At 38.1% G+C, this 27,515-nt stretch overlaps 2 protein-coding genes and 2 long non-coding RNA genes across 10 annotated transcripts in view; 2 read left to right on the top strand and 2 right to left on the bottom strand.

Annotated features, from left to right (window-relative positions):
* Positions 1-31: 31 nt before the first annotated feature.
* Positions 32-14,499, bottom strand: LOC114876875. Of its 3 annotated transcripts, XR_003789460.2 has the most exons (31): positions 14,282-14,499; positions 12,111-12,307; positions 11,609-11,963; positions 10,951-11,282; positions 10,711-10,868; positions 10,483-10,586; positions 10,041-10,393; positions 9,813-9,981; positions 9,629-9,744; positions 9,458-9,564; positions 9,046-9,391; positions 8,713-8,990; positions 8,332-8,569; positions 8,036-8,266; positions 7,566-7,973; positions 7,294-7,497; positions 6,820-7,219; positions 5,632-5,879; positions 5,284-5,562; positions 5,019-5,218; positions 4,661-4,958; positions 4,441-4,591; positions 4,166-4,331; positions 3,868-4,024; positions 3,517-3,695; positions 2,827-3,253; positions 2,657-2,736; positions 1,966-2,124; positions 1,297-1,382; positions 777-831; positions 353-382 (listed from the first exon to the last, which is right to left on the bottom strand). XR_003789460.2 is itself a non-coding variant. In XM_029188763.2 (30 exons), the coding sequence occupies exons 4-30, from the start codon at positions 11,267-11,269 to the stop codon at positions 234-236; spliced, it is 5,979 nt and encodes a 1,992-aa protein (XP_029044596.2). In that variant the 5' UTR covers positions 11,270-11,282; positions 11,609-11,963; positions 12,111-12,307; positions 14,282-14,499; the 3' UTR covers positions 32-233. The 3 variants fall into 3 exon arrangements, 2 of the variants coding, with proteins under 2 accessions (XP_029044596.2, XP_029044597.2); XM_029188763.2 differs by lacking the exon at positions 1,297-1,382 and having other exon boundaries at positions 32-382; XM_029188764.2 differs by lacking the exon at positions 1,297-1,382 and having other exon boundaries at positions 32-382; positions 4,166-4,328.
* On the top strand, positions 5,891-27,380 carry LOC114876879. Its single transcript, XR_003789463.2, has 3 exons — positions 5,891-6,340; positions 27,078-27,221; positions 27,288-27,380. It is a non-coding gene; the product is annotated as an uncharacterized LOC114876879 (long non-coding RNA).
* LOC114876876 (protein slit) overlaps positions 18,881-27,515 on the bottom strand; it is a 280,937-nt gene continuing 272,302 nt past the window's right edge. For 3 of the 4 annotated variants that reach the window (XM_029188766.2, XM_029188767.2, XM_046286898.1), the window contains 13 exons: positions 27,268-27,469; positions 27,097-27,168; positions 26,722-26,793; positions 25,682-25,753; positions 25,436-25,599; positions 24,911-25,130; positions 23,466-23,775; positions 23,176-23,389; positions 22,652-23,113; positions 22,371-22,574; positions 22,140-22,289; positions 21,902-22,041; positions 18,881-21,154 (listed from right to left, as the gene is read on the bottom strand). In XM_029188766.2, coding sequence (XP_029044599.1) covers positions 21,068-21,154; positions 21,902-22,041; positions 22,140-22,289; positions 22,371-22,574; positions 22,652-23,113; positions 23,176-23,389; positions 23,466-23,775; positions 24,911-25,130; positions 25,436-25,599; positions 25,682-25,753; positions 26,722-26,793; positions 27,097-27,168; positions 27,268-27,469 — 2,369 coding nt within the window. In that variant the 3' untranslated portion in view covers positions 18,881-21,067. The remainder of the gene's footprint in view (positions 21,155-21,901; positions 22,042-22,139; positions 22,290-22,370; positions 22,575-22,651; positions 23,114-23,175; positions 23,390-23,465; positions 23,776-24,910; positions 25,131-25,435; positions 25,600-25,681; positions 25,754-26,721; positions 26,794-27,096; positions 27,169-27,267; positions 27,470-27,515) is intronic. The other variant, XM_046286897.1, reaches the window with a different exon arrangement.
* Positions 27,382-27,515, top strand: part of LOC114876878 — a 49,597-nt gene continuing 49,463 nt past the window's right edge. For both annotated transcript variants that reach the window (XR_003789462.2, XR_003789461.2), the window contains exon 1: positions 27,382-27,483. This is a non-coding gene — a long non-coding RNA (uncharacterized LOC114876878). The remainder of the gene's footprint in view (positions 27,484-27,515) is intronic.

Raw genomic sequence — 27,515 nt, 5'->3', positions numbered from 1 at the left:
GATGTGTCAAAGGTAAATCGTACTTTCGAAATAGAAAATAATTTGTCAATTATTAATTTTCATATTTGCACTTAACAAACATCTGTTATCAGGAAGTTACTAAACTATATATAAATATATCATCATTTTATATTTCTATTTATCACTGCACAGGATTTGATCCCGGTGTTACGATTATTACTGCTTCCTGTTGAGTACTTAAGTAGTACAAGATATCTTTCGAGGGTAAACGATTAATCCAAGGATAGTATCGATTCAATTGAATTTCTATTATTCACTTGAAATTTTCCAGCTCCAAGATAGTTCAGTGGATTTCCAAATGTTCTTCGATCGTCTGATAGATAGATAGGCTGTAGATTGACAACCAAAGGCCTTGAAGGATCTAAAAATGTACATATATAAAGATTCTCAGAACGAGTAACACCTTGAAAATTAATATTAATAGATATTTTAGCCCCCCTTAATTAGTAAGGACTATTGAGCAAGGATCTTTTTGCTTTCTTTTCTCACTTTATTCACCTCAGTTTGTTATTACATAAATCATTCTTTACATAAGAATATTAACTAACTGTTTGATTGATAAATTTACACTTCTATCGAACACAATTTCGGTTCATACAATTTATATACGTTTTTTGTACTTAGGAGCTTCTTTGTCTTAACAACAACAACACAATTAAATATATTTTATATTATTTAGAATAGAAGAGAGGGGATATTAAAATATGAATAAATTCCTTAAGTTTGTCTTTACAAGAAAGTTAATAGATACTGACCTGAAGAAGTATCTTGGATTGTCCATTGTTGTTCAATTGCATTACGAGTAATCGCCTGAATAAAGTGAAAATTCTATTTTTAAAATAATTTTCTCTTTGGAAATGCTGGCGAGGATGTTTTATGAAAGAAACAAATGATTATTAACACGTCACAAATTTAATTAAAAAAAAAGAACATGGATAATTAGTGTTTTAATGAGTCTGATTACACGCGTCTATTTCTACTGCTTCGCTCGACGTGTTAATATCATTTTAATAATTAATAGAACTTCGATGCAACGTGCATATTAATCATCTGATCTCATTGTTGCAAAAATTGCGTTCATGATTCATGCAATATTGATTGATGAATGAAAATTCTAAAATTCTAACACTTGTCAGTGTTAATAAATCTAAGGGATCTGGTCTGCCCCAAGAATATCCTAACATGCAGATGTAGATTACATTGTTTTGGAAACTCAGAAAGCAGAAAGTAAAGAGAAGGAACGATGCAACAAGCTTTTTGCGATAATATTGATACCTCTAGATTTCGGATTGGATTTTCGTGTCATCGTTTTCAGGATTGGTGTTTAACGACTCAACACTTATCCTAGGTGAACTTTCCGGCTGAAATGATCACATTTTTCAATTATGTTTCTTCTAATTCTGCAAATTCTCGATTTCCTTACAATCTCCATGCCATGATTATTTTTCAATAAATGTTTCATTCATACAGGAACGCGTTTGATGGGTTTTAATGGAATGAGATGTAACAAATTCTCAAAATTGATTTTTATTTGTTGTTGATGTAACATTATCAATATTGCATATTTATATAAAAAAAAAAAGAAAATGAGAAACATTGATAATGACAATGAAAATGAATAACATTGATGTAGTGAGTCGTGATTTGTTTCATTCCAATGAAAGGTTTTTATTATTGGATATAAAGATTGTTATCAACATTGGCGTAGCTAGGATTTTTTTTTCTAGGGTGGGCCAGATCTCATAGAATTGTGGAATTGTGAAATTTTTAAATCTTAAGGTTTTAAGATAATGAATCAACCCCACATTTTTAGAGGACCAAGTCTACCTAGATTCTACCTAGATACGCCAATGGTTATTTATATTCTTTATATCAAAGATCTTTATACCTTTCAAGAATAGAGATCTATCTGTTCAGAGAATAATTTCTCGAGGCTTTTCTTACCGATTTCGCGAAATCTTTGTCGTCAATAAGCTCTGCTTTCGATTGATCTGATTCTTCCTCGTTCTGGTTATCTTTCTTTGAGTCGTCTTCATCTTCTTCTTCTTCATCTTCTTCCTCACATTCCTCTAGTTCTGGTTCCTCTTGCAAATCCTCCATCGACTATACAAACGATTCAATATTAATATTATTTGTTTGCTGCATTAGTCTTGCTTTATATTATCAAAAATTTTATTATGCTGTTTTTATATGCAAAATGTAGTATTAAAAAAGAAAATCAATAATTTTTCTTCTTTTGGAATATTTAAAATCATATTAATTAACAAATATTCAATTTGATCTCTTTATGGAACTCATTATAAACAAATATCATTTTATCAATATTAAATAAACTTTTTCTGATATAAAAATAATTCTATATTCTATATTAATATCTTCAAATTCTGTTCTACTGGGGTTTCTCTTTATTTTGCAAATTTTTTAAAGCATTCCAAAGCGAGCTTGCAAAGTAGACAAATTTAACTTTGCAATTATTAAATTATTTGATTGTAAAATTCTATCGTTCTTCATATATTTAAAATAGTTTAATTTTCTTGGAATACTGCTTAATAATTTCGCAGTGTAACAGCGTCTATTTCGCAAGTTGCTTAGAACTTAATACATAATTTTTATAAAAAAAAGAAAAAATCTTTACGAATGGATTTGGTTTCGGAGGTTTAGTGATGATGCCTGTATTTACCCCTAGGAGCTCCTTTTTCTCTGGTTCTTCATCTGCTGCAAAATCAAAATGACTTTTGCTTTTTTGGTTTCCCAAAACGTTCGCGTTGATCATCCAATTGAAATTCCGATTTGGAAAGTGCTTACCTTTTATATGAACCCTTTTATCGTTAACCAAGTCTTTAGCTTCCGCGTTGGTCAGCGGTTTATACTCCTTGCTAGTGGGCTTTACATGAGTACCGTTGGGTCTTTTCTCGTCTTCGTTCACGTTCTTAAAACCCACTGTTTTTACCCCACTGGCTATCGTGTCCGTGTATTGTTGCGATTGCCATCTTTGAGAGCCAGAGGGTGAAACGGACGTACTACTAACGGTAGCCGCTCGTCTACGACGTCGGTCTTTTCTTGCGCTTCTCCAAACCTCGTAAATGCATCCGATCACTGCTGTTACGAACACACAGCACAACGCGATGAAGATATAAGTACCAGCACCTTGTTCCTCTTGAGTTGCATCCGAATACTGAGACTTGTATAGTATTCTTTCAGGTGGATCTTCTACCCAGGCTCTGTCACGACCCTTTGGCAAAAAATTTGCTATAAGAGCCTTGAAACTTTCATAAATGAAGTTGATTCACTTAAGGCTATATTAGATTTTTAGATTTTTAGATTAATAAATTCTTAGATTCGTAGATTTTTTAACCCTTTGGTACCATGACCGAGTATAGTAGGGTGTCCTAAGGGAGGCTACACCCTGAGGCCCACTTTCCAGAGGGCCCCCTCCTAAGCTTTTCACTTTCTATGGCAAAAATAAATCCACAAATAAATAAATAATGTCCTTACCACACTGTCGTTTCTAGGAGGGTCGAGGCCACGTGGTTGAGCATGAAAGACCGCGCATTGAGCGCTCCTAACCCCGGCAGGTATAGTCGCTCGGACGGTTTCGCTGCCCTGTTTCGTAAATAGCATATATTCCTCGAGTGGCTTCATGCCAGGTCCCCCGTTGATCGATACCACGACGTCTACAAGAAGAGGGTATCCGTCATTTCGAATTCGCAATGTGGCTGACGATCGTTTTGTCTAACATCAGAAAGACAGTATTCTATTAGAAGAACGCTCGCGTCGTCCTCATTCGATGATCGTTTTACGAAAGACTTTTTTTTTTCTCATCGATTGATTTAACGTGTCACTCACTGCTCAGACATCCGGTGTATCCTTTGTATGCGCTGAATCTCGAATCTGTTGTGTTCAGACCGCCTAATTGGATCTCTGTAACTCCTGGACTCTCGTCCTCGTCGTCTCCTAAGTTTAGCACTGGAATTGGTAATAGTTGCACTGGCTCACGGTCGATCTATCAACAAAAAGAATGAATAATTATTAGAAGAAAAGAGTGGTACATTGTGGAATCGAGTCCTTTTAACTAGGGATGCTTTTAATATCTTTTGTAAATTTAGAATTTGAATTAGAAATTATTAGAAAATTATTATTGTACCAGAAGTGTAGCCGTGTTGTTATCGCGAACGTAGTAGACACTGTGTCGAGCACCATTAAGAAAGTTCCTATCGTTAAGACGTACTCCATGGGCAGAGCCTTCTCTGTCTTCCTCGAAGATTAATTGACCTTCCGACGTTAGAGCAACCAGCAGATAGTAGCTTCTTCTGGAAAAAAAATCATTCGAAAGACATCCAGAATTCGCGGAGATTTTTAAGAACATCGTCCACAAAACCGTGAGAAATCAATTAAATTAAAGGATCATTGAGAGCTTACTTGTTCTCTGTTTGCAAAAGCAGGAGCGCTGTGGTGCGTTGTCGAAGTTCATTAGTGGAAAATGCTAATTGAACCTTCACTTGGCTCACTTCGCCAACCAGATCGAATTCGCGTTGCAAAACGCTCTCGCCGCTAAAGTCTGCTCCCTTTTCTAACAGAAAATGAATTAGAACATTTTCCGGAACATCGATCGATAATTAAATATCAAAATGATCGATACCATCGGCGCAATGTTCCCCAAAATAGGACGTCAGTTCGCAGTTGCAGGATGACTCCTGTCTCCCGAAATCCTCGGTGCAGATTCCAAGATTTTTGCAAGGCATAGCATCGCACTTCATCTGACAATTGGGAAGCACACCTTTGCTACCCTCGTGATTCGCCTCGTTAGCAAGGCTTGGTAGATCGACGAGATACTCTCCGATCATCAGTCCGCGTAGACAACCCACGTAGCCCATAATCAGCGCACCCTCTTTGCCAACCCTCAGCAAATCGTCCGTGTCGAAGCCTCCTAGATTCACCTATGTAAGATCGCTGATCATTGCGTACATTCGGTTCGATTCGAAAGCCCGAAATCTCACCTGGAAATAGTTGGTGGGTGGTGCGGGTGGCCTCTGCGGCGCCAGCACCTCCTTCTCTGGATTTATCCAAGGTTTGTTGGAATACGCGTCAAGCAACACCGGTGTTGCATTCAGGGTGATGTTGTACTCGTTTACATGTAGGGTTGTAGTTTTTTCTGTGCGAATTATCGCGATTTGCACTGATATCCCTGTATTCGCCCCTGGAAAATGGCTCGTCAAATTTTCTGAGCAACAGACAATTTTAAAGCGTTGGAGGATTAATTACCTGGATACTCAACAGTGATATTCTTTATCTCATTTCCAGCATTGAATAAATAGACGATGCTCGTTCCATTAGAAATGTAAAGATGAGCAAAATTGTTCAAATGATCGTTTGCATATAAAATCAACGAATGAGTGTCATAAGTTCTTAGATTGATCAGTATATTCTGTAGTAGTATCCCTTTCAACAATAGTTTCTCTTGATCATCTTCATCCGTGCCGAAATAATTTTTCTTCAGGAAAGCTCCTTGTGACGTGAACGTTAATGCCTTATTGTTAATATCTGGCGAATTTTTAACAATGAAAATCGAGTTTATTTTTATTCGAATTATAATTTAGTGGAGAAACTTACTCCTCTCGCAAAAGGTGCCAAGATGAGCCCATCTGTTCTCGCAGACGCATTCGAAATTGCTCCATAGCTCTACACACCTAGCTCCATTTTGACACTTGTTCGGTTGACAAGACGGTTTGCAATCTTTAATAATTTCTGATAAATGGACCGACATGTAGCTGTGTATGTCCAGGATCTCGCCATTCACGACGAGACCTCGGAAACAACCGATTAGTCCTTGTCGAACCGAGGAAGTTCTCAAGTGTTCCCTAAGAAACGAGTGTAACCGTACAGTTACATATTACGTATTACGTGAAAATGTGTGTAACAAGAAAAGTGTAGCGATAAAAGAAAAGAGTTTGGGCCCATTTCCTTTGAATATACCCTCGAGTCACTCGCGTGAACTGCGCATGCGCGAATCTTCCCCCTCCCCTCGGCTAGCGAGCCGCGATCGAAGGAGCTCGGGATCGATGCGAAGATCGTCATTGGTCGGCGAGCCGGCTTAGAAGCAAGTTTACTTAAGAATTATTATTAAAGACGCGCATTCGTAGAGGTTACGTTGATTCCCGCGAATGTGAACATTGGTTGCTAGTTGATAATTAAACAATTTGGCACACATCGACCGGGGATCGCACACGGCATTACCTGCGGAGAAGAATTTCAAGTGATCCTAGCAAGGATGCGACATACGTAAGGACGTGAATCACAGCTGGACCCTTACGAATGACAGGTTAGTGTAGGTTAGGCCCGTCAAAGGGATAACTGAGAAATTCCGATATTTTAATTCTCGACGACAAATCCTTGCGTATATTAAGTGCGAAAGGCGTTCCGGGGAAGTGAATATAACGGTAGTGTTGGAATTTGTTTACGTCTTTCTGTATGTTTACAAAATCGAATCGTGCGGCAGAAGCAGCCAACGTAGAGCGCGACTCTTAGGATTTCTCTTACTGATAGGATTATAAAATTTCAAGAATTGTTATTTTTTTGTACATTACATACGCTGAGTTGCATTCAACTTGGCGCAGTGAAGTTGGCTACAAATGTAACTCGGTATACAATGGTCAATTACCCAGGAGCCGAACTACGAAGTAAGTCACGATCAAACATTTCTTTTCCTCCTCGCGAGGCAATAGCGAATAATTGGTTACATGAGTTTATATTAAAAGTCATTAAAATGTTATTTAAAAATAAGAAATATAAAATACTCACGCTGTAGCGCCCCCTATGAACATAGAACCCTCGAATGGTCCAAACTCTTCTTCAGGCAATAGATCAACCATCTGAAAGTCAGTGTTAATCATAAATCTGACGTGATAGTCATTATAATCGATCCAGATCTTCTGCCACTCTCCATTGTTCAATTTTCTTCTGCTTTTCACTTCCAACTCTCTGATGGTACCAGTATTCAGGGTAAAATTAAATGTCAAGCGATATTCCGAGGTCAGAGCCACCATAAAAGAAGGATAGTTGCTTCTGATAGGCGGTTGATATAACAAAATAGCTTTTTCCCCAGTTGTTCGAAAACTGAAAGCTATGTCTCCTTTTCTCCATCCTGGTACCTCGATATACGACTGCGAGGTCGTAAATGTTACTACATATTTCTGTGTATCTAAAAAAGTAGAAAAATATTATTTTTCATAATTTGTTCATCATATTTGTTGTTTTAATTAAAGATTCTCTTACTCGTTTCGACACATTCCAATGGACCCAAGGTAATTCGACCTTGTGCATCCTCTTCGAGGTCTCTCTGCTGTAAGAAGACCATCCCTGTGATACCTAAAGAGTCTGGGGTCTCATAGTAGCCTTCGTCGGACAGCCATTTTCCGGCATTTCCGGCGGAAACATCACAGTTGCAGCTTAGGTTTGGATCAACGCAGGTTCTGTTCACTGATTATGGATGCAAACAATTATAAAAATTCAAATTTATAGCAATTATCTTAAATTTTGATACCAACTTCCACATGGACAGGAGCCTCTATTAACGTTTCCAATGTAATCCACAGTGGTACCCTTGGAACTTAGAAACCAGGTGGCACTGTGGAGTTCTAAGGGTGCCTTATAACAATCGTATTTTACATATTGACTGCAGTATAACGAGTGTGAGATCAATTCTTGGAGCATTTCTGCAGTGAACTGTCTGTATTTTATATTGAAAGAGAAATCAGACTCAGCAATGGATCTGACGTCAACTTGGGAGGGTAAATTATGTTCCACTATGGTTTTAGTGGAATCTTCGATAGATTGAAATTCGCATTTCACTAGAGCAGGTGGAAATCTTCCATTTCCATCTATGTCGATTTTATATACATCGTCCTGGGTGTATCCTAGCAAAGCCAATTCCTCGCACGTCTTTCTGTATTGAGCTAAAATTCCAAATATCATTGTCATCTAAACTGTGTTCAGAATTTCGATCATTCTCACTCACCGAAATGACAATTTTTGCCGATGTAACCGGTGTCGGTGCAATCACAGGTGATCCTGTCCTCTTTCACCGAGCATTTCCCCCCGTGTTCGCACGTGTTCGGTCTGGTACAAGGATCGACGAACTGGCAGTTGTCCAAAGCCACTTCCCCGATCACTCTTTCGGTGTTGACCACGTATCTGGGCTCTATCCTTTCGTCGTTCACTCGTATCTCCCTCATACATCCAACCAAGCCTGATCCAAATACACCCACGCATATATTCACAGATAGATTCGATCGCGTCGATTCGCAAACTTACCAGCGTTACTTTTTCCACTACCGATGATAACTTTGTCGCCCATTTCGAAAGTCATGGAGAACAGTTTGCTCTGTTTGTTCCTGTAATCGACCAGGACGCTCAGTTCACCCTTCGTGTAATTCAATTCGACCGCGTGCCAGGACGTGTTGTGGGGAAATTTCACCGCTGCTGAGACCGTGATGTTTTCCGTTAGAACGGGAAATAATTGGAAACGAATCTCGTCGTTCACCAAACGCAACTGGAACCGTAGGAAACAGTTCTTAAATTAAAATCGTGAAATAGATAAATTTCATTCTAATATCTCCATGAAAATCAAAATTAAAGAATTATTGACAGGGGTGGATTAATCTGAGGGGTAATAAAAATGTATTTTCGAGTTACCTCCCAATATCCAAGTCCACGATTGCTCTTTACCTCCCCTGACGCGACCACCGCTATGGGTTTCGAACTTTTGAAATCAAAGTTCAATTTAAGGGAGTCGGTTCGAGCAATGGGCCACCAAATGTGACTCCCAGCGAAAGGATACGTTATGGGAATCACATCCACATCCGCATCGTAGTACTCTGGTTCTAACACCCCTATGTAATGTACCATGGGGTTGGAACGTTTTAGTTCGTAGATGATAGATTTGTCGTTGAAGAAAACGTATTTTAAGGAGCCTAAAAATGATTCAATTAATATTTTATTAACGTAGTGAAAATTATTTTAATGTACCCGCAAAATTATTGTGCGAAAGGAGGCCCTTCCTCTTGTGCAATTCCGGTCCACCGCCTATGTAAATTTCTGGATCGATGATCATGTTGTAATTTTCCCCGGGCACTTCCAGTACCTTTATGTCGTCGTCTAAACTAACGAAAACTAGAGATCCATTATGAAATATCGTTAAATTGTTCCAGTGATTCGAGGTAACGTAATCGCCTAGAACTGTAGCGATTTTCGAGTTGTGTCCGAAGTCTAACTCGACGTGAACAGATCCATTCATTATGGAGGCTGCTACGTAATGAGGTGTCCCATCGATTTCTCCAGATGCGTAAAACAGGGCTGAATCGTCCCATTTTGTCTGGACAACAGATTATAAGATTGCATAAAATTGAAAAGCCTCTTTATAAGATAATCACTAATTTACCTTGAAAGCAAGGCTTATCCTATTGACAGACGAGTGGACTCTGTCTTTCCAGTCGTAAACTCGAAAGGAAACGTAGGAAGATCCTCTTAACGTTAAGATTGTAGCCGCTGGAAAAAATCAATATTCATATATTATCATATTTTCTAATTTGTAATTAACAAATTTACATACTGTACACGTCGCAACGTTCTCCTTCGTACTTCGTCCCAAAACAATCGCAAGTTAAACTATTATAGTGATTCACACACTGATTGGAGATGAAACAAAGATTCTCTTTTGTTCTGCATCTGAAATTTTCCCCAAAATTAAGTCATCGTATTTCTATCACTGACATTATATTTTTCAATGATCTCACTTGTCTATGCAGCCCTCCTTCACGTTTTCGTGCTTCGTCGCGATCAGTGGTTGAATCGGCAACAAATCGCTTGCCGATTTGCCCGAACTAAGAACCATATCTCTTATGCAACCCACGAAGGATTCTATTATGTACTTCACGCCATGTAATCGTTCCTCTGAACTTAATCCTAGGAACAGATGGAAAAATTAATTTTTCCTCTTTGCAACTAAGAATTGATCGCTTTACCTCCAATAAGGACGACAGACGCAAGTTCTTCGGACACCCCATAATTGACCACGTGTTCCAGAACTTTGAGCGTCGTCTCTTCCTGTTTGTCGTCCACCCTGGCGATCAATTTCGCCCCGTGGACATCGATCCTCACCAGAACACTGTGCCATTCGTCCCTGTTCAATCCTTCACCTACCGTCAGACTGGTCGATCGTTTCCCGAACACGTGAACCACTTTCAGCTGACCTTTTTCAACGATCACGTAAAGAGCGTAAGGATCTAGGCTCTCTGGTCGATCCTTCACGCTGTGGTAGACCAGCAGACCATGGGGTAGTTTTGTGCGAAATTTGAAGGATATCTCACGACACAGCCTGTGGATTCAGTCAAATTTTTCTTCTATTTTTCTTCTTGTTTGAATATTCAAACTTCTGCAGCTTCTGCAATGTGCATAAGTACTTACCTAAGTTGAAATGGTTTTATACCACTGCCGTCGAGTTGAATGAACGTGTTGCTCTGCGCGAACATGAAAGTCTTTTCGTACCCAGATTCCATGAAAGTAAGTTCCTGTAAAATAATTCTTCGACTTTATTTTTCCACCAGGGGTATCTATTACCAAGTTAGTCGTGATAAAATGAAACGGACGATATTGAGTTTTCGTGTATTTGGAAATATGGGAAAATTTGGTTACCTTTCCCCTTTTGTACTTTGGCACGGGAGGTTTCGTTGGTTCGGGGGGTGAAAAGGTTGGTCGTGGGGTGACAGCGGTGGTTGAGGGCAGTGTGCTTGTGGTTGTCGTGCTCGTCACAAATACGCTTCCCTTTGTGACCAAATAGGGTGGTAAAGTGTCTAAAAACAGTTACATAAAACATACAAATATTTACAATATATTCTAATTTTTTAATGGAAAAGTGAAATTAATATTCCTTACGTTCTGGACCACCCACGCAGTAATGAAGACATTCAGCTTCCGAATTGAAACGATTCTCATTTCCCAGACAGCCACCGTAAGGGAAAGTCCTGCATTTTCCTTCAGTCTTGTTGAAAGTCCATTTGTGAACCCACTGTTTGCACGGACCTGGCTCTTGTTTAACGAGACACCTGTCGGGAAATGTTCTTTTCGTGGTGGTGAATAGATCTATCTCGTCGGACAAATCCATTTCCGAGGAATCTGTCAAGTTCGCTAGAATCGTTCCATAAATGTTCATCCAAAAGAGGATCCTGAAGATCCATTTGTTGCGCTCGTTCATCCTTGTTGTTTCGCTGAAAACGAACGTAGACGTTCTTCTGATCTTTGCTTCAATTATTTATTTATTTGTAATAATATTTTTTCTTCCGTTAGAAGAAAATACTCCAAATGGAAAAATTTGCATAAATATTGATTGGAAGTTAGATTTCAATCGCATAAAATTATTAATCACAAGCGCGGCGAATAAAATTCGCTCTCCAATAAGTTTGAAAAGACGATCCTGAAAGAGTTGAAAAGAGGAGAAAGAAAGAAGAAGGCGGAGATCTCACGTGCTAACCAATCGGTTCAACGACGATGTTTTTCTGCGTCCTAAACATTGAGGACGCACGAATCTGCGTACCTTGATGTGCCGTGGTCCAAACGAGATCGCGACTAGCCCAAGAGGACAGGATGTGACGTCAGAAGGCCCCCGACAAGCACGACGGCGGCGGCTACGAGTCAATTGTCTTCTTTCGCACTGGCACACAACGATAATCCGATCCCACACGAGCGACACGCGTGTGCACACGCCGCCATCCACCGTCACGTCACGTTCGGCCACGATAAAGCGTCTCCTCCTCTCCTTCACTCGATTCTCCTCCTGTCTTCACCACCTTCTTCTCTCCTCCGGTCTCCAACGACCCTTATTACGCTGCCACCTTCGTCGTCATCGTTGATGATTATCACCCGATGATTTCAGTCACTTCGAACTAACTCTGTTACGAACGTGTTCAACTTGGAATCATTTTCGATACTCGAAAGGTTTCAGTTTCTTTTCGTTCAATTTTAAAATTAAGAGATTTCTCGGGGGATGATTGACACTTTGAGATGAAGTTAAGTGAAATTTGAAATTTTTCAATTACCAAACCTTGGCGCGATTAAGCCGTTTGCGAAGTTTCAGAGGAAAGATTAGAACGTTGATCGATGTAAATCATCGTCTCTGTCATCGTCACCACCTTCGTGTCTTCCTATTCCACTTCCTCTTCTATCTGCTTTTCCTCCAACTTCTGTTGATCCTCCTGTTGCCGTTGCCACTGTCGCTGCTTGTAGCAACTAGACACTAATTTATTAATACCACTCCGACTGTTACTCTCTCTTATTCATCACGGTTTATTGACTTTCATTGCGATCACCGTCATCGCCGACACGTTTTCGCATAACCCTTTACTTGCTTGTTTTTCTATTCTATTGTTTTTTTTTTTATTTGGACTTTTAGTGTTAATTCTTAGCTTTATTATTATCTTGGAATTCAACGATGAATTAGTCAGAGGTTCTTCATGATTTTCTTTTGTTCGAATTTTTAGCTCTACAATTCAGCTTCATAATTTCTTTTTTAAAGAGGTATTTCATTTGAATGGCCGAATCAGGTTACTTATTTTGAGGCAACAAGGTAGGATACTCTTCACGGGCGCTCCTTTCGTCTCCGGAGAATCGATATATCGAGCAAACCCCAGTGGGTCATTGTAGTAGCCAGGTTTTAATGGGAAGTCTCGAGGAAAAAAAGAATGCCTGCTCCTCCATTTACGTAATGAGCAATCAAATTTCATATCATTATATTTCTACTCTTCTTAATTATTCATTATCATTATTTTATAATAATGATGTACCCAAAATAGAACGCAATCTAACTAACTTGGAACTAAATAAAGATCCTTTTAATTAAACATATCATCAAACTTTTTAGTAAAAAAAAAGATAAGTAGTAGAAAATTAATTTACAAAATTAAAACTCATCAATATTGAATTACTTTTATTTCTATTTCAATATTCATTTCGAACGAAAGAAACGATAAAGCAGTTTACAAAAAGGTTTAGGAATGTCTAAGAATACAGATAAGAAATAGAGAAGGAAGTTATCGGTTACTTTAATGTATCCATATCACGAAGGGAGAGTCAACGAATCCCAATTCTTAGAACAAGAAAGCAATCCATTACTCATAATTCGTCTCTACCTTCGGGACAGTTTTCTCGAAGAAAAGAGTTTGCTATGTGACCGGAAATCACGTAGGATGCTACATCGATTTTATCCTTTTGAAAGGAGACGATTCAATTTACATAAGAGGAAGTTTATCTCCTAGAAACAGGACGTTGGGCGCGCATACAAATTTAAAGTATCGGTATTCAACTAGAAACTTGTCTATACAATAATATTTTTTAAAAATAAAATGATATATTTTCAATGCACAATTTTTTTTGTATTCTAAATTCTAAGGATTAAAGAATTATTTAAATTTGAAAAATTCGAATCGCGTTCAACTCTGCCGATTTATTTATTGTTTATTGTTTTACACGTGATAGAAAGAGAATTTTTATACATCGCCTATCGTAACGTTGAACAGACTGATGCAAGCAAATACGAAGCATCGTTTAAGTGAATAAGAGGTTAGCGTGTGCGTAATAATTCGTTGTGTATACAGTTTTGAAAATGCTCGGATTAAAGATCGGAGACGTGTCGGTATGAAAAGTGATCGCTTCGAACCGGACGCGAAGATTTTCCCTCGGTTAGTCTGCTCCATTAACCGAATTGAATCTTTAAGGACGACCTTGTAATTGCCGCGTCTAATAATCGCCGTGCATTCGAGTCACTTGGGTCACTCGGACCCAAGTCACTCGAGATGCGTCATCCTTTAAAGATGTACCTTTAGTTTGTCTTTCATTTTCTGTTTGACACCGCGTCATTGTTTCAATTAAAAAATTGATTTATTTAACTACATACCTATTTTTTCATTTGAAGTGAGACTTATTTTAAATTTTAAAAAATAAGAAAATATTTCATTTTGTTCGAAACTTTAATAGTAATTTGAAGTATTTTTGCAAATATACTGATATATCTAATAGAATATGTATAATAATGTTGAAAATTGAGGTAGTTAGCAGTGTTTTAATTAAATTTCAGCAATAATTCGTGTCATTTTCTTCGATATGCGGACGCATCCGCAACTCTAAATCACCTACTTCCTCTCATCACCATCGTGTGCGCACTAATTTCTCTAGATCTAATAAATCACACAATTTCAAGAAATAAATTACTTACACTTTTCGAACATAGTCGTTAGATCGTCACCGAAAATCAACACAACACATTTTGATAAAACTTATCGGGGACTATTCACTCGCGATAAATAAAAATAAACAAGCGATTGGTTAAAAGATTTATAAAGATTTTCTTTTGAATGTTAGAGTTAGAGGAAATTAGAATTGCTGGATTATTTTTTGGATGATGTACCTTTGGAAGCACGAGGCGCGTCGGGATCGCGCTTACGACTGACACATTAGTTGATTCTACGAGCCTCAGCTACAGGCTTTTCCTCCACCCACGCAGCCAACCGCGTATCAATTGAGGGTACTATCACGAGGTCTAGTTCTGTAGAAGGTGTCTCGGAAGTGTCCGGTTAACTGGTCAGTTCCTTTGCGAAACACCGGTCAATTGGTTACCAAGAATTTTTTTTGTTGATTATTCGTCAACGCGATGGTACATTGACTCCCCTGTTTCTTAATATCTCTGTTTTATTTTTATGTTTCAAAAAATAAATGTAATGTCGTAGTAATCAATTTTGGGGATTGAAAATATTTTCCTTCGTTAATTAATGATGGAAGAGTATTCGTTTCTAATTAATTGGGAAATTTTTTCAAATTAACAGAATATAGATACTATTGAATGAGATATAGATTATATTCCATAATAATTAGTTTATTTATTATACAATTTCATGAATGAAAATGAAAATAAATGAAAAGATTGATAGGTCACAGCTGTGGACGAAACGCGATCTTCAAATCCTCGTCTAATAACGCGCTGGATGCGTATGGGGTCAATTTGTCTATTATCTTGTTGTCAGATTTATTTATTACACTCCTGACGTGTAGTAAATTCTCGCCCCAACTATATAGTATGCAAGATCTCTTTCTGTTTGAAGGTTGTTTAAAATACCATCAGAATATTATTGGGTGCAGTTGCATCTTTTGTGCAACTTGCAAATTGCATTGATCCTAATGTGTTGATAGGTTTTAATTAAAATCTAACGCGCGACTGTTAATCGTTCTCTGCCGATTATTGAACTTAAAATTCGTCGATTTAACACATTTAGCGACGGCTTATTAAACGACTCGTAATCATTACGCGATAATTATTGCTAAAACGTTTGACCTACATGCGTTGCATTTAGCTGCAGGTCGCGAAATTTTAATTTTGCAATGTAGAAATTATATTTAACAACTTGTAAAAAAATTAGCAAAGTTTGATGATTGAAACACAAATGTAACTTCACTTTTATTTTCATTTTTTTTTCTTTTTGGAATGAAAAAGTATTTATCTCTTCTTTACCTCTTTTCATAAATACTAAACAAATTTATAGGAAAATATCAGAGGATAGATGAATAAAATGTACGGGAAAGATATTTCACAGTGGATAATACTGCGTTGATTAAATGAATAATTTATTTTTCTGGTCGTTTCACGTATTAATACATACGAAAATGTGAGAATACGCGTGATTACGTAACTGCAATTGCATAATTATTTAATGCAAGACACATGTAATGAAAACATTCATAGTGTAAGCAGAAAATGCGGAGACAAGGTTGCCGTAATAAAGTAGTCGAGTGGAATTTAAAGTAGATTGCAACAAAAGAGCACGTGCGAATTGCATAAACTGGTGGAACAGGTTTTTAGCCAAAAGCTGGAAATTCCTTATATTTGCATCGGAGTTCAGGCAAGAAAACAAGGAAAATGAGTTTAATAAAGAGGTATATTGACGCGTTGTGCAGATAAGCGGAAGGTATTAAAATTTTACTATGGAGACTTTTAGAAATTAAAGGAAATGACATTGGCGTAACTAGGTAGGGGACAGGATGGCTACCCTCCCCTAAAGGTTGGCCCCCGTACCATTTCAAGATTTTATGGTTCTAAGGTGCTAAAATTCCAAAATTAAAAAATTAAAAAATTCTAAGATCCTAAGGCTTCAAATTCTTCAAATTCTAAGATTTTCAGATTCCAAAATGCTAAAATTCAAAAATTTAAAAATTCAAAAAGTTTAATATCTTAAAATCCCAAGATTCTAAATTTCCAAAATTCTAAGACTCTAAGGATCGAAAATTCTATGAATCTAATATTTTAAGCAGCTCTAAATCTTTTAACTCTAGTCCACCCCAGAAAAAAAATCCTAGTTACGCTAATGGAAAACAAGAAGACAGCTGACAGAAACAATGATATCGAGAAGGAACAATAATAATTATATTTATTACGCAGTTTACAGTTATTTAGGTAGTGAGTTGAGTCGACGAAACAAATGCTTTTTGCATTTTCCGACGCGGCCATAGAATAATCGCGACGCGTCACATCATTTCTCTCCTTCATCATCATCTTCGACGAAATACACTTGTAGGCTGGTCCGAGAACGAAAGCATTTGCTACACTTTTAAGCGTAAGACTCTTAAAACTGGTATACTTCAGTCGCATGCGCTATTTTTAAGTCCACCGATTTCGTGAAATATATTAAATGGTTTTCTTCATAAAGTAAAATGTACAAATATAACTCGTAGGAATTTCGAGCAATCACAAGTCTCGAACACTATCCTCAAACCGTACGTTTTTTTTTTTTTCATTTTTAAATCGAATCCTCTCGTCTCTCCTTCATCTCCATTATTGTCCAGTATAGACGTAAGCTTCGTAGAAAAAACCTATATCTCTCTCCCTTCATTTTTTAAATTCTCGCATCTTATCCTCCTTCGTTCTTCTTAAAACGTCCCCGAATTACGTTAATCTTGTTACAAGGAGACGTTACTCGCACGTATGTTTTGGTCGAATACGGGATACATTAATGACTACGGCCCTCGCAACTTCCTTCGTGTAATCAGCGGTGTTAATACAGGTTTCAGGCTTGCTTTACACTTTACCTATTTTCTGTATCATTTTTTTTTAACGGGATCGATGAGCTTTCAGAATTTTTACAATAATTTTTTGATTACTTGGTCTTCGAACTTGAACCATTTTAAACCCTTTCTTCTAATTATTTTTTTATATAACATGTTATTGAATAATTAAGTAGTTATTAATTAAAATCAATATATTCCTTTACAAACACAATTAAGAAAAATTAAATTCTTTTAGGGAGATAGAAAAATTCTGAAAGCTCACCATTAGGTATATCTGTTCCTGCTATTTTCAAATATTTATTAACAACAAATGTTCAATAATCCATGGCTGTGTAACCAAACGATTTAACCCCGCGACAAAATTGAATTTTCTATTCGAAACGCAACGCGACAGCCGAACTTATCTTACTATTAATACTATGAAAATCGTTAAAATACATCGCTATTATGGTACACCTATTAATTTGCTACGGTATACAAAGAGAAAAATCAGCAACGATAATGCGACGACTCTACGACGTGATTGTACAGTGTCGAGCAAAGTAAGTTTCCTCAGGGATTTCTCCCTTCTTCATTTTCCCTAAGGAAGATTTCTTTGTTCAATACTGTACGTCCCTTTTTCTTATGAAAATATCGTCGCTTTTGAAACGAGTATACAAATAGCAAAAGTAATTTCATCGTAGAGAAGAAAATACTATCAAAAGAAACGACGTTACAAGAAATTATTACCGCATCCAGGATGCTGATACAAGAATAATAACGTAAACGACTATATAATATGATCTAACGTAATCTAAATATATAGTAAGAACAATAAGGTTTTCTTCTTCGATTGATCCCCTTTCGATACGATTTTCAAAATCTTTTTGAAAAACTCCAAGAAAGATTAATTCTGCAAGTGTCTGTTGCTAAATTAACACGGTAATTGGCATTATTATAATTAATCAGAACAGTTGAATAATTGATTTAACATTTTTTTTTTTTAATTTAAGTAATTTGATTATATTAACCCTTAAATCACGGAGATAGCAAGAATTTATATTTAAAAATTTAATTTTTAATGATCCTTCGCGATAGTCGACACGTTAAAATTCTCTGACGGAAGAAGATTAATCGAAATTGTATTTCGAAGAAACACGTTCAGTCGTCGCTTTCGTATCGAAAAGGGTTGAAAAACGCTGAACACTGCTGAGTATTTCATCGATTTACCCTTTGCATTCCAAGTGCACTATTTATGTTGCACTTGAGGAATGCGTAAAGGGTTCAATCGTGTTTGTCTACAAAGTTTCTTTGCCATCGATAAGGGTGCCCGAAAGTGCGAGAAGAACAATCGATAACAAACGAGTCCTGCAAATAGTGTATTGCTCGTGGGGTCGTTTGTGGACGACGAATAAATACGACTTAAATACTGGCAGTGGAAGATGCAATGCAGTTATCATACACGTTAAATAGATACGCGAAAAAAAGAACATTAAGAGAGGGACTTAAGTATTGTATCAGGTTGTTGCACATCGAATGACTGACTTTGGAAATTATTTCATGACATAAAAGTTTCGGAAAACAGCACTTATTTCACGTCAATTTAAAGCTTAAGGAGTCACGAAAATAACTACATAAAGCTTTTATTAATATTGTTAATATAAAATAACTGGTTATCAATTAGAGCAACCAATGGATTAAAGTAAAATTTGTGTATTATTTTTTGGTGGATTTCAATCAGTATATTTTATGCTGCTGAAAATTTAATACAATATTTAATAAAAATAGGACCGAATCCGATACAAAATATATAATATTAAACGACTTGTGACTTGAAAAAAAATATAAATTTTTCCGAGTTGAAATGAATCATCCATTTCATTTGCAACAACCTAATAGTTCGAACGAATCACGCTTATTAGATCGATGAAAAACAATCGCTGAAATCATCGTCGACGTTCGATTATTAAATAATTCGCTCATACAAAAATAATTACTTGATCCTCTTTTGTGGACGAGTTAGCTGTACTCGTCCCCTCGTTCGCTCGCAATTCGTTTTTCTTTCATTTTACTTTTCACACGTGGTCGTACAAATTTTTTTTGGACCATTTTTCTCGCGCAATTCGACTTCGATCGAACCTCGAAAACGAAACGTTAGGCCGTGGAATGAAGAATTCGAGGTTCCAAGAGTCGTTTATGGTCTTTTCACTTCTGGAGACCTCAGGTTGCTCCCGGTTGTTTCTTATCTTTTTCAAGTATTCAATCGCAGAAAGAAATTTTCATACCTTTCTGAGACAAAAATGTACATCGAATCGTAGATTTTTAATTAACTCTTCTAACTCGACATTAATTTGTACAATTAAATAAATAAATAAATATTAGAGCATAGTTTATCCAATTACAGTCGCAATAGTTGGTTATTATATCTCAGTACTTAAATTTTGTGTTAATTTTATAAATGGAAATTTAAGTAGCTTGCAGAAATTTGTAATAATATTTCAAATTAAAGTTTATTTATAGTGCAAGGATGTCGGGTTAAAAGGGTTAAACTGAATAATAAATTATGAATGAAAAAGGCAAGAAACACCTGTACGTCTTTTAAACACGCTCTTCGTTAAATTATCCCACTAAAATACCGAGAAGTTATAAATATTCGTAAAAAAAACAAAAAAATGAAAAGAAATGGATAATCAAGACACGAAACGAGTCGACATGGAAATGCTTCCTTTTTCGATCCCCGAATCATCTGCCAGACGTCGATCATTGTTCGAGAACTTGTTCACTATTAAACGTTTACTCAGAGGACAATAGACCTAACAAACCATCGAGTTCCACAGTTAAACTTGGAGAAGGTTTTCCCTTTCTTTTTAATATTCCTAATACATTTTGAAGTTATTTTTTTACACTTCTGTTTGACCGCGTTACAACTTACAATTACAAATGATTGCGAGCATGCAACGGATCCGGAAACATAGTTGCGCGAAGCTTAAACTCGCTAGCAAAGCTTTCTTTTACACCACAAAGTGTGAAATCTTACTACGAAATATATTGATCTTTCAGAACGATTCGTGGGCACATTGGAAAACGGAAAAGTTGATTCTGAAGTAATTACAGTGAATCCAGAAAGCATTGGCACATCTAGTTACATTGAGATTGAAATATCATTAATGCAATGTGCTTTATTTAAAATAAAATTATTTTAATAGAAGTAAAGTGCGCCAATACTTTTTGATCCAAAAGATAACTTCGATCGTATCCTACCATTGACAATGGAACACACTGAATGAAGAGGGAAACGTCTGAAAGACCTCAACAATATTAAACGTGAATTCTTTACAATAAATCGCTATCATCCATTAGATCTATTTCACACTGAGCGAACGATTCTGCTTGGTATCAGCAAATCTTCGAACACATTCGTGTACATGCGTTAATGTGTATGATCAGCGGTCCCATGTTCTCGCACCGTTATCCACTCTCCTAATCATCGTTGAACATATGCACGTCGATTAATATAATACCTAGTTATGCATTGAATTGTTCTTCGTAATCAATAGTCCACGTACGCACGATATTAATAGTTAATATACTTCTTTCTGCTCGTTCGATTATACATATCACACTGAGCCGGCTTGTGTGTTTCTTTTTTTTTTTTCTTTTTTTTCATATGTCCATCGTAGATTTCGGCCATGGCTGACAGTTCGTTTTTTTATTCGTTTTTTTTTTCTTTTAATGACAGATAGTCCCAGCTTGGCCAAAAATCTTCTTGTCACGCGTACCACGAGGATGAGTCGAGAACACGGTTGTACGGATGACCAATCGACTCTCGGCGCATCGCTCGTGTCCGCGAGCTTGGAAAGTTCGAATTGCGACACTGTCTCGGTTCTCCGGGGTTTCCTCTCGGTCTCGATACGTCTCGACGCGTATTTATGGAACACCTGTGGCGCCCGACGTCCCTCGATCCTGGCTAGTAACACTTCCGGGTGCACGTGCACTTGCGCACCAAATCGACGTCCTTCGTGTACCGCATCCCGTCCGCGCAGATTAATCGTACCTGTGGTTAATTGATCGTTAAGTAGTCATTGAACTTGAAATTATATAGTCGACAGGTGTCTTTCACTCTTTCACTAAGAATGGTATAGAAAATTGATTTTGTGACAAAATAATTTTTTTGGGAAGTTTGTTTTTTGACTATTGAAAGGTTTATACTACTTTAAATACTCCTATCAAAAAATAAAATTATTCCATGCAACGTTATATTACTATAAATTACCTCAAACGTCTGATTTTCGCATATGTCTGACCATTCGTAGGGCTATACTACTGTATTTATGTAAAAAGTAGGTTTCAGTATCTCTGTGACCACCGAATTTTTCTCAGGGTCATCAGTGATAATTTAATTTATTTTTCCTTTATTTAAGCCCCTTCTAATAATCTGCGCAACATTGTTTTATTATAAATTCCATTATACGTTTGAATTTCAAGCATGTCTGACAATTCGCAGGGTAATACTACTGTATTTATGTAAAGAGCAGGCTTCAGCATCTCTGTGACCACTGAACCCTTCTCAGCATTATCAGTGACAATTTCATTTATCTTTACTTTATTTAAGACCGTTCTAATGGTCTGTGCAACATTGTTCCATTATAAATTGCATTAGACGTTTGAGTTTCAAGCGTGTCTGACCATTCAAGGAGTTATACTACTGACGGATGAGGATAATTTAGCTATACCACTGATAAATGAGTGGTGCACCAAATATTGAGATAAGCAGTGATATATTTAATACAGTAAATCGTACCTTGCGCCGTTTTGTCTTCCGTGGCAGACAGCACGAGTTTCCACAACTACCCCAACACTTGGCAAGCTTAACTGGTCGTCGACTCCGACATCCGTTCTCGCTATAATACTCTCTAGTATGTTCCTTACGACAAGTCGGTGCTGTAACACGAACGTATACACCGTATTACATCTCGACATCGAGATTCGAAACTAAATTTCAGATTCCGCGCATTCCTAACATTCGGTATTTTAATTACCTTTCTCGCAGTACCGTCCTTGCCATCCGGTTTGACATCGACACGTGTATCCGTTTCCAACTGGCGATGGCACGCATTGCGAACCTTTTCTGCACTCGTGTCCCGCACAAGGATCGGATATTATCGTGTCTGGTCCAGTCATCACAATGTCTATCATTAATTACACACTCAGAAAATTAATATTTCATTCATATCTCTCGATTCCATTCAAATGAAAATTGAAATATTTACCGGAATGTTCGTGAGCCATGTTCTCTTGTGCCATGGAATCCTCGTTGCTGCCAATATTAACCATAATTCCCTCCGCCTCGACGACGTCTCGCGCTTCGTCAGCCTCTTCCTCGTTCGACATGCATCCAGGAGATACTCGATGCATTTTAGCCGCGTTGCTGAAGTCCACCAACTTGTGGTTGATCCACATTTCAGAAATACATCCTGCAAAAAGAAATAGAACTTTCCTTAATGAAATTTTTCTATCAGATTATATATTACAATCTATATTACAATTCTACCTTGGAAACTCGTAATGTTTCTCAGGTGAAACTCCATAAACGCGATGTAGGCTATTTCCGGCGCGACGCCGCCGATGTACATGGGGGTGACAAGCTTCAGGTACTCCTTGGGACCTTCGTTAATGATGCTCCTAGCAGGACCACGGTCCACCTTCATCGTGAAGTTCTTCTTGATCGCCAGAAGCTCGGCCACGTGAGGTTTACCATCGGCTACCATTTCGTAACTGTACATCGTCGATGTTGGGTAATTGCCCACGTCGTACGAGACCCTAACACGGCCATTGAACAATTCCACGGCTATGTGGCCGCCATTTTGGCCGTCGTAGAGGAGAACCCCGTTTTCCTGCGTGGTCGTGAACACGATGGTCACGTTTGCTTCCGGTCTCGTGCGTAGTGGCTCCAGCTCGACCAGCGAGCTGTTGTCCACGAAGCTCAAACTCGTCAGGTACTCGCATCGTTTTCCTTGAGAAATACGTTGAAAATTAATTGAAAGGGTTTTCAAAGGAATTGAATGAATTACTAACCGGTGTAGCCGGGGTGGCACTGGCAAAGATAGTCCGCGACGGAAGCGGGAGCTGGTTGGAAGCATGCACCATGCTGGCAGTCATGGTGGGCACATGGGCTAGTCTGTGGGTAAAGCATGGCAGTGGAGGGTGCTGCCTCGCAATATCTCCCTGTATATTCCGCCGCGCACTTACACTCATAATTGTTTATGCCGTCGATGCAAGTAGCACCGTTCTGGAACATGTAGAATATTTTAGCTGAGGGTGTTCGAAATTTTTGAAAGAATGAAATATGGGAGAAAAATTGCCACCTGACACATATGATTAACGCAGTCATCCAAGTTTGTGGAACAATTGAGGCCGGTGAAGCCGATTGGGCATTCGCAGCTATAGTGGGACCCGTGATCGACGCATCGGCCCCCGTTTTCGCATGGGTCGTGTCCTTTTGTGCAAAAGGGTATCTTGTCCTCGCAGTATTCGCCCATGAATCCTGGGACGCAGTCGCATCTGTAGGCTTGTACGAGGTCGACGCAGGTTGCGTTATTGGCGCATTTGTTGTTCTCGCAATCGTCGACGTTGTTCTCGCATCGAAGTCCCTTGTACCCGGGGGCGCAGTCGCAACTGTCACACACCGACTGATCGTCAATCGAGACATTGACCGTGATCTTCGATCGCGATATATCCGCCAATCGATATTGCCAATCGTAACCAATTCATCGACTTGTCGAAAAATTTGGAAAATTGATAAATTTTTCATTCGGTATTTCGCGAAATTGATATTTAGAAAACATAGATTCAAATAAATATTGAAATGTTTGTATTTACAATCATATAAAATTGAAACGATAAAGTTTAATAGTTTTTTCATTGCAGTATGTAATTTCGAATCGATACAACATTGAAATTTGTTAGGTAAATAAATTTATCGGTTAACAATTGTTTGCAGTAGTTACAACCGATGAATTGTAATCGTTTCGTCGATAAATTGTTACGTGTAGCTGCTACTCTTCGGGGCTCACGTGCAGAGGTCCCGTTTTATTTATTCATACAACAGTGCACGCTTTTTGCACGTGCAATTTACTGCTACTGAAACTACGCTCTATAAACTACGTATCAATATGTTAAATACTTCCATTACAATGCAAATATACGTCATGTTTTTCATAAGACGTACTTCGCCGAGAAATTGTTAAATCTTCTTTCGAAAGTATTCAGATGGATTCGATAATGATTGACTCGTACTACTGCGTACGGTAATACATTCACTTTTCAGTGGAATAAATTTTCATTGAACGTTAGAAATTTTGATCTTCTTTTCAAAGAACGATGCAATGTGCTAACAAGGGTACTCAAAACTACTTTTCTCATCAAATACATTGGATACTTTTCGTGCATGTCTACTCAATTTCGCTCAGCACTACTACTTGCAATCGTACCTTCCATAGCAGGAAGTTTAAAAGGAAATTCTTTTATCTACAGTGAATATACAGGTTCAAACTCGTGACTGTGGGTTCATAACAGAATTCTGATTCTAACTAAAATTTTTAATGCAATTAACCCTTGAGGGTTAATAAAAATTGATCCAAAGTGTTATGCAAGTTTCTTTAACAGTTAATTTCTAGATTTCTAAATTCGATCAGAATCTGTTGTGAAGAAATAATTTCTAACGGGCACCACTGAACGAACACATCAAAAATCAGACCCGAACGAGCTGGCCAATGGTATCTACCGTCTGTTTGGCTGGGACGTTCGATACCTGAATCTTCCTTCCTCCAGTACTTTGCATGTTCCGGAGTTCCGGCAAGGATTTCCAAAGCACGCGTCAATTTTATGTTCACACCGGTCCCCATGATATCCTGGCGCGCACTTGCAACGGAACTTCCGGTCCGGGAGCGCCTCGCAAAATCCTCCGTTTTGGCACGGCGAGGTGTAGCACAGGTCGCACTTGGCCAAGACTTCGGCTGGCTGTTGGTTGGCTGCGCGGAAGAAAGGTCTACGATTAATGAGCAATTTTAGTACCCCATTGTATAGACGGGCCAAAAAACCATCAACTAAACCAGACTGCGTCATGGGCCAGTGAGAAATCAAAAACATCTTGCACGTGCACCGGGCACCGGATTGATCGTGATACAAAAGTGGTCAGTCGCCGAAGAACAAGGAGATACTACGAATCTCTTATTCGTTTATTTCAATGAAACTTTCTAGATTAATAGATTGCACACCTCAGGTGAAAACTGGCCACTTTTGCCACGATCGCGATATTTGTCCAGGAAGTACATACTTTTGCATTGGAACGCGATCGCGGGTGTCGTCAGGAGTAACTTGTCCCTCATCGCCGGGGGTTCCATACATCTCGCGATACCGGCTTCCACGAAGTCCTTTTTCACCCATTCGGCCAACCATCGCATGCTACAATCGCAGTAGAGCGGGTTGGACCCCAGAGCGCTATAAACAGAGCCGAGTTAGTGAATTATCGACACCGTGTAAACCAGTGCGTTCGCTTCAGAAGCGTTAGAGATATACTCACAGGTGAGTTATAGATTTAAGATCCTCGAACGCGCCCTCGGGGATCACCGATATGTCGTTGCCGTGGAGAGACCTGGATGTAAAATCGGAATTTCAAATGATCATTATTCGGTGTATAGTCGTTGATGATGCCTCCCTATGCTGTGTCGCGTGAATTATGTTTTCGACAGTTTCCGCGAAACAAGCTGTGGGAGTCTTAAACATCAAAACCCGGAACTTCCTGCTTATCGAATTATTCGAATTTTCGAATTAATACCAATCAATTGAACCTTAATGTAAAATTGATACACAAGGTTAATACACTGTTCGTATTATTAATACCGTATTATCAGGTATTATTAGCAGCGGATAGTAGCATCACTAATACGGTTAATAAATTCGTATCGATACCGCGTTATTATATCGCTTTCACTTGATCAGATAATCATTTGCTATTGTAATACAATTAATTTTCTTTCGTCTATTCGTTAACGTCGAATTAAATAAACAATGCCGTCGGACAAATTATTTTCACCCGTAATTTCTGCTACGAGCAGTTAATTTAACGAACGAGTTATAAATAATCGCGTAGAGAAAGGACCTCGCGTCGTTCCTCAAAATGCTTTCCCGCGAAGAAATTAATAACGCAATCAGCGAAAATAAACGTAGCCCGATAAATCACAAACGAACGAACGTGAAATTTCGCCCCGTTAATTTAACACAGATTGCATCATTGGTTTCATTTGTTCCATTATCGAATATTAACGGGTACCGTTTCGTTATCGATCGTTCCTCTTCGGCTGCGTTTTACAAAATTGCGTAGAAACCAAAATCATACCCGGAAACGGTGCTCGTTTCATTCAGAAATTGTATTTTCGGGAGAAAAATGACCCCTCGTTTGTTCGCCTACCCAACGATCCCGCCTCTTTTAACCGCGTTCTATCCAGTAATTCTTTTGCACCAGGTAATTTATCGCGGACATTCGGGAATATCGAATCAGCGAAACAAAGACGTAAATCTATGCATTGTTCGAGGACAGAAATAATGCAATTTGAAACTCACATTATTCTCAGTGATTTCAAGCCGGCCAAAGCGTTGCGTTGGACGCACTGCAACTTATTGTAGCTGATAATTCTGTCAACAGAACAATCGTACATTAGATTCTGATCATGTCATAGGATAGAATTGAATTGTTATAAGGAGAATTGAATTGCTATGATGTACCAGCACTGGATTAAGATTTTCAAATTTTCGGGGGCTCACTTGATTAAAAAAAATGAAATTTATTTTAATTAAAATTTGCATTCAATATTTTTTGAAATAATAAATCGAAAGCCCTCTGCAAAATGGGTCCAAAGGCTAATTAATAAATAAAGATACTATAATTTTTAGAACTAATAGAAAATAAAATTTTTTAGGGAGAAAACGTCGACTCACAAGTGAGACAATTTCGTGAGGTTCCTGAAGGTGTCATTCGACAACATTCCTATCTGATTGTTGCTCAGGTCCCTGAAATCAGAAGAAACGATCCATGATTGCGGTTATCTTCAATCTCTGCGAGGGTAAGAACAGCGAGACGAAAGTTTTTGGGGGGTGTATTTTATTTACAGTTTAGTAAGAATCCTCAGGTGGTTCAGTCTCTCCGGTTGGATCGTCTTGATGTCGTTCACGTCCAGATACAACTCGGTGGTTTCCGGTGGAATCCCACGTGGAATCTCTGTAAGTTGAGACCTCGAACACCTCACCACTGACCCCGCGCAATTACATTGGGGTGGACAGTAATCGTCTCCCAAGCAACCCACGCTGTCGTCTATAAAATAAACGGTGAGTCGTTGATCTCTATTTTCTTTTTTTTT

This window comes from Osmia bicornis, chromosome 8 (assembly GCF_907164935.1).
Source record: "Osmia bicornis bicornis chromosome 8, iOsmBic2.1, whole genome shotgun sequence".
NCBI classification, from domain to species: Eukaryota; Metazoa; Arthropoda; class Insecta; order Hymenoptera; family Megachilidae; genus Osmia; species Osmia bicornis.
Note: the sequence above shows the minus strand (reverse complement) of the source record. Positions and strands in the feature narration are given on the sequence as shown.